A 7330-nucleotide genomic window follows, 5' to 3' on the forward strand; every position below is an offset into this window, starting at 1 on the left:
AATAAACCCACACAATAAATAAAAAGCAAAAGGCCAATCAATAGTCAGCAGTGCAGCTTAACAACCGCTCCAGCAAAAAAGTGTCTGAAAAGGTGCTTCACACTCCGCTGTTGGCATGAGCCACAGCTGCTTCATATTGATCTATTGCCAGCAAAGAACATCTATTATCACATGCCAGGGTGAAACCGGCAATTTCTCCAACAAGTTGCCCACAATGTATGCCGAGCTAGCAGCATTTGGTATCAGGCTATGCCGATGGACTAAGGATCCACATTCATTCACCTCTCTGTACCCCACAAAGCTATGGTAACACACAATTCCTAAACCCAAGAACATGAACTGTGTTTAGGACCTATGTACCCCAGACTACACCCATTTGCTTCTCCGGGGCACAGGACCAGTGACATGACCCCAGAAGTGCATGTTTCTCAAAAAAGTACATTATAAAATATAACAAGAGTGACAACTATGTAAAGATAAAATGTTTTATATGGCTATCTTCAACAATTCCCTAGAAAGAACCACCCTTGTCTATGTGTGTGACTGGGCACATGTGAATTGGATTTCTGTGCAGCATCAAGCGATGTGGTGACAGAGAGAGGAATTCAACAGCACATTGCCAATGGGAGTGGCAAGGTCACACAATAGGAAGAATGGATTCTGGCTCCCCATGATGACTATAATTTTTTGGAATCAAAAAGATCCCAGTATCCAATATCCAAGAATATTTTAAAGTTCTATTTGTTCTTAAAATGCATTATGTCCATCTTCAGAATCAAGGATATCTTGGGGGTAGCAGGTTGGCATGACCAAAGGGAACTCTGAGAAGAGGAAGAGACTAGTTTGACTTACTAGACACTTTTAAAATAAGAATACACCCATCAAGGAAGTATGGGAAGTTCATGGGAAGGGGGTGAAACTAACTTTAAATTAGAATGCTCCCTATACTGACTAGTAGGCCCCATTTGGGAAAGATTGTAAACTCCAAAGTACCCAGTAAAGGGAAAATGGAGGAGGGGCTTTGTCACAGCTAAGTTAATCAAACTCTTTGTCAATTGGCAATGCTGGGTGTCTGTCCTTGTCTACATGGGCTGGATCCCTGATTTTACAATATCGAATAAAGAAAACCCCTCTCTTGCTAAAAAAAGAAAAGAAAAGAAAAAAACCAATATGTGCAATTACACTGGTGCTCAGGGGATTGTGATTCCCTGAGAAGTCAGTCCTCTTTGCTTCAAACTTCTGAGAAGTCTTAGAGATCATCTCTGGAGAATGTCATTGTCTTTTTGCAGATTTTGTTGGATCCTACATTAAAATCAGGAAACTTGTGTGCCAAGGTTGTATTCTTTCACCATACTAATTCAATCTGTATGCTGAGCACATAATCTAAGAACTTGGATTCTATGAAGACAAATTTGGCACCAGGATTGGAGGATGCTCGTTAGCAAGCTGCAATATGTATATGATACGACCTTGCTTCCTAGAAGTGAAGAGGACTTAAAATGTCTTTCAACAAGAAAAGGTAAAAATCTTTCACTGCCCTCTCCCACCAAGGAGGCAAGCAAAAATGCTAATCAGGTCACCAAATGGGACCAACCCCTGCTTTCAAACAGGTATGCAGCTTGGATCCTCCCTGACTCTGACCCCATATAGGCCCGTGTTGGCCTCCATCTGGGGCTCAGAATCTGGAGAAATTAGCTCCTCTGAGTCAGCCGGCTTAATAAAATCTGAAACTCTGCTTGACCACTCCGAGTGGCCTCGGTTTCTTTGACCACAAATCTAAAAGTGTTGTAACACCTTCACTATGGATTGCACTTCAATATAAAGAAAACAAAAACCATCACAATTGGACTAGTATATAGCACCACGGTAAGTGGGGAAAACATTGAAGTTGTCAAAGATTTCATTTTGCTTGGATCCACAATTAATATTCATGGAAGCAGCAGTTAAGAAATCAAGATGTTTTACATTAGGTGAATCTGCAGCACAGCATCTCTTTAAAGTATTCAAGAGCAAAGATGTCAGTTTAAGGACTATGGTGCACTTGACCAAACCCATGGTATTTTCAGTAGCCTCGTATGCACATGAAAGTTGGATAATGAATCAGGAAAACTGTAGAAGAATTGATGCATTTGAGTTATGGAGTTGGAGAAGAATATTAAAAGTACTGTGGCCTACCAGAAGAACAAGCCGATCTTTCTTGGTAGAAATACAGCCTACTCATACTAACTGAGATTGGTCAAGAGGGTTATATTTGTATGATGGCACCTTAATCGTTCCAACAAATACAAATACAGTAAACAGACAAGAAAAAAATGTCACAAGGAACTGAATCAATGGTAAAAGAAGTGTTGAAGACCTTTAAAATGCAGAAACTTGTAAATCATGCCCAGATAGAATGAACTTCTGACAGAAACTGTATGACAGAAAAGTCCATACATACCTTATGAACTGAGCATTTTATTTTGAAAAATATCAAAACCTAGCCAGCTCCCTATTCAACAACTCTGTATTTCAGGATTTCCAGTAAAAAAGTTCAGAGATTTTTAGTTTCATTTAAGATCAATTTGATGTCCCAAGGAACACCTATGGAAAATGGAATATCTAAAACAGGGTTCCCTCTGTACCAAAACATAACCCTTTTGTAATTAGACTGCATTTTTAACAAATTCACACAGTTATCTGACAGCATTTTAAATAATATGGTATGTTAGAAATATGAAACATTCTATAAAACACTCATTCCCCAAGAACTGAGTTAAAAACAGATGTCCTTTATGGTGGTAGTTTCCACTTTGAAGACATTGCCCCATTTCTGTTATTTCAGTCAAAGACATGCCTGCCACGAAGGCAATTACTAATGGCACCTCTGGTCTTTCATGTAAAATTCTATTCCTGCTTTTTCTATATTCCCTTTTCTTCCTCCTCTCTTTCCCAGTAGTTCATTTCCCCCTTCTTTTCTGCCAATGGGCCTTGTTGTGACATAAGGGTTACCTCCCAACTTGTAATGCAAGCTAAGCTACCCAAAGTAAGCATAGAAACATCCAATAGTAAATTACAACTGTAAGGATCAAGGCTAATATAGAAAATAATAGTCTACAATGTAAAGTAGTGAGATAATTTTCTAAATGGAAAAAAAAGAAACTAGATCTGTTGCCAATTTCAAAAGAGCTTTTCCTCAAACACTTTGAATGGAGTTCATTAGATACTGGGATTGTCATTGTAACCATTTTAAAGGACTTACTATTTTTATATATGAGGGGGCTTCAAAATGTCCATGGAAAAATTAAATTAAAAAATAATGACATTTTCCATGAACATATTCCTGAACTTACAGTCACATTCTGTATACCCCTCTATATGAGGTGTAATAAAAATACTCTTTTCTTATGCCCAAATATGCATCTCTTACAGAAAACCTAATTCATGCTCTAGGAAAGGACTAACCAAACCAATTATTTTAGTCATTTGGCTCTAGAAGCTCTTCTACAATCAAAAGATACAACTGCACTGTTTACAGAATAAAATGCAAAATATATTGCCCTAAACCAGAAGATCTTAGAAAAATTTTGACGTACGAGAAGCTGCTGCCACCAAAGAAATATGACTTTTTCCAATTCTAGTTCTAGTCCTCCATTATATATCAACAAACTGACCAAGTCAGTTAATGTTATAGTTCTCATTCTGGACTGAGACACAATCAGCTCATGACAAAACTAGAAGCAATCATAGAAAACTGGAGAAAACCTGAGGTGAATTTTACCATAAAACAATGGTGGGCCCTGAATGACAGAAAAGTCCATACATACCTTCCGAAGACTATGCTTATTCACCACAGTTGGAGTAACTTACCTTGGTGTCTCTTGTGTGTGCAGACAGTCATCCTGATAAAGAGTGCATGAATATGTGATACGGGATACATTTATGAGAATAAAGAAGTGCATACCACCATTGTTGCAGGAAACCCTATACAGACCAATTGGGGTAAAAGAAAGGCCATGTTATACAACTCCCTAGCTACTCTAAATGCGTACCTGCAACTTCCTTCATCAGAATGGACTCAGAGTCCCAAATCATGAATATGGAACGAGAGCTTTTCATAATGCCAAAAATAATCGGTGAGAGCAATTTGAGATCAACAGGTATCAATGAATTTTCTCTCCGCAGCCTAATTTCTCACTAGTATCTCCTTAGTGTATATTAAAAGACAACTAATAATTGAGAAGAAAACTATAAGAGACAAATATAGGCATAAGAACCATGGAGCTATCAATAAATAGTTAAAGAACACCAAACAGACCTGGTGGTGACAACATTGTAATTTGAGCCTTTCCCATGTGGACAAACTACAACATGCACTTATTATGAAATCAGGTGAATACATGAATTTTTAGAAAAATATCAGGCTAATTCATGATTATGTTGGATTGTAAAGCAAACTCCTACCACAAAGGCGACATTAGAAAATGAGAAGGTAAGCAGAATCTACCAAGGCAGGGCTTTTCAATAAATCTCTTTGCAGTAGGTATTTGCTGTTCTTTAAAAGTGGACATGAGACAAAGGTAACACAGAACTCTTTTTTACAAATACCCACAGCATTGAAATCTTGTCACCATCAGAACAAGAGTCACCTTCACAAAATCATTCTCTTCTTGGAGCTAAATCAACTGATGTGCCGTAAAATGTAATGGCCACAAGCTCTCTTCTAATAGCAGCAATATACACAGATGGACTCACAAAAGAGAAGCGTACATAGGCACAGAATAATCATTTAGATATGTGTTAAATAGACAAGTACTATATTTAACCAGCGGAGGTCATTGTCTTATACTTGAAGTAGTTCTGAAAATGCTTTAAATGCATCTAATTGGAGGAAAAACATAACCTAACCTATACAGTCATGAACTGAATGGCATAATGTCTGGGACAACATCCAACCACATGTATATCCATGGTCCCAACTAACAAATATATGAAAAATGTGAGAAACAGACAATGATTTGTAATAATAAAAAGGCACACACCAAAACGTTATTATTATGATGTCATTTTAAAAATGCTTTAAAGTATCTTGATGTATTTCCTTAAGGTTCTGTTTCTGCACAGAAAGGTACATTCTATACTACATAGTAAGAAAGCATTTGACTAATTGGCATTAGAGATGAACTGTTCTTAACTGTTCCAATTTATGTACAAAGTAGACTTAGAAACAGACTTAGGACCAGAATTTGTTTGCAACCCAGAGATTGGCTGTGTGTAATATGATGCTTGCACAATATTCAAATCACATGTCTTACTTCACTGTATCGTGGGCATTAGGTGACGCATGGCTCCAATGTCTTTGTCATTTGGAAGCACTAAGAAATTCCCTGAAGTTACTTTGTGAAAATAACTCTTTCCATAAACATCCTCTAAATTCTAGCCAATAAAAATGAAAGAGTCTCAAAACTATTATCCAGATGACTTAATTAATGGAGAACCGAACCCCTTACAGCAAAAATCTTGCCTGAGATGCTTTTTTCATTTTGTTTTTTCTCCTGTCTCAGTCACAAGTATTTTAATGTTAAGAGAAAAAAAAAAAAATGGAGGGTAAATAGGATGAGAAAATAACTAGTAATGTCGAACAAGAACTCTCCCTTTGCTCTCCTATAAGAACACTGGTTCTTTATTCCCATGTTTCTGGAAGAGAAAATTGCTTATGAATCTTTCATTGCCACCATCTCCCTTACATACTGTCTCCTAAGTTTTCTCCAAACCGCTGAGCTTCTTGACTCAGTCCCAAGGATGGAAAGTTTGTACTCACGGTCATTACACTGGTTCCCCGAATACGATGTCATGGAACAGTCACAAGTGAAGCCTTCCCATTGCTGCATGCAGACGCCCTGGTTGGCACAGGAATCTTCCTGGCAGGTGGTACTTGGTCCTGGTAATGCAGAAGGAGAGGAAAAGAGAAAAACAAAGGGGAAGAAGAAGTGTTAAAAGCTAAGAAAATGTAAAGTAAAACCAAACCTGTTGCTGTCTCGTTGATTCTGTCTCACAGGGACTGTATTAGACAGAGTAGAACTGCCCCATAGGGTTTCCAAGGCTGTAAATCCTAATGGAAGCAGACTGCCTCAGCTTTCTCCCATGGAGTGGATGGTGGCTTCAACTGCTGACCTTTCAGTTAGCAGTTGATCACTTAACCACTGTGCCAGTAAACCCCAGATGTAAACCAACTGCTTTTGAGTCCATTTCAACTCATGGCAACCCAGTAGTACAGTGTAAAACTGCTCCATAGGGTTTCCAAAGCTGTAACTCTCAATGGAAGAAGCCTGCCATGCCACGTCTTTCTTCCTCAGAGCAGCTGGTGAATTTGAACTTCCAGCTTTCAGTTAGCAGCCAAGTGTTTTAACTACTATATCACCAGGGTTCCTTATTGTACCCCAGCTAAACCAAACCTGCCACAGTCACATCAATTTGGACTCACAGAGCCTTGTAGGACAGAATAAAACTGCCACATAGGATTTCCAAAGCTGTAAACCTTCATGAACGCAGATTGCCACATCTTCCTCTCTGCAGAACAACGAGTGGGTTTGAACCACTGACCTCTGGTTAGCAGTCCAGCGCCTTAACCACTGTGCACTAGAACTTCTTTAGTTTGCCACCAGAGCCCTTTAAATTAAAGCAATCACCTGAATTTATAATTCTCATGCCCCCAAATAGAAAACACAACCACCAAAACTTTCAACTTAGTAATCATGTGAGAGGAATGCAGAGTATACTGAAGTCAACAGAAAATACATATTCAGCCACAAATTATCAACTGTCCCACACAAAAGGGAAAGGGCTGAACACAATATTCTCTTCAAAGTAGAGTTTGCAAACAATTTTCATCTCTACTATTCAACTAGATAGAGATCTCACTTTGGAACATGGTCTTTCTATATGTATGATGCTAAAGCAAAAAACAGCTTCCACGGGATTCGTATCAATTCAGGAGGATGCTTTTTATCCGGAAACTAATAGTATCTAACGTTTACTTCGTGACATTAAAAAGATGGATGATGATAATGATATGGCAACTAACTTGTACTGATGATTTTTAGACAATGGGACTGATATTAAGCACTTTGTCTACATTATTTTATAAGCATTTTAAGAGGTAACATTTTTGCAGATAAGAAAACTGAGCCCGGAGAACAAACAAGATGGAGGATCGGGTGGACGTGTAGCAGAGAGCTCCGCCAACAACAACACAGAATAAATGACCAAGCAGGCTCAGGGGCTGGTCCCAGAACTCTGAACCACATATAAAGGAATACTTAGAAGGTTGGAAGGCTCACAGCTGGGGGAA

The 7330-nt window shown here is 38.5% G+C and overlaps 1 protein-coding gene across 1 annotated transcript in view; it reads right to left on the minus strand.

The window, feature by feature from the left end:
• The window catches only part of NRXN3 (neurexin 3), a 1807186-nt gene that overhangs the window by 1278467 nt on the left and 521389 nt on the right, over positions 1-7330 (minus strand). Inside the window, exon 11 of the mRNA XM_006864755.1 lies at positions 5801-5920. Coding sequence (XP_006864817.1) covers positions 5801-5920 — 120 coding nt within the window. The remainder of the gene's footprint in view (positions 1-5800; positions 5921-7330) is intronic.

This window comes from Chrysochloris asiatica, unplaced genomic scaffold (assembly GCF_000296735.1).
Source record: "Chrysochloris asiatica unplaced genomic scaffold, ChrAsi1.0 scaffold00070, whole genome shotgun sequence".
Taxonomy (NCBI): domain Eukaryota; kingdom Metazoa; phylum Chordata; class Mammalia; order Afrosoricida; family Chrysochloridae; genus Chrysochloris; species Chrysochloris asiatica.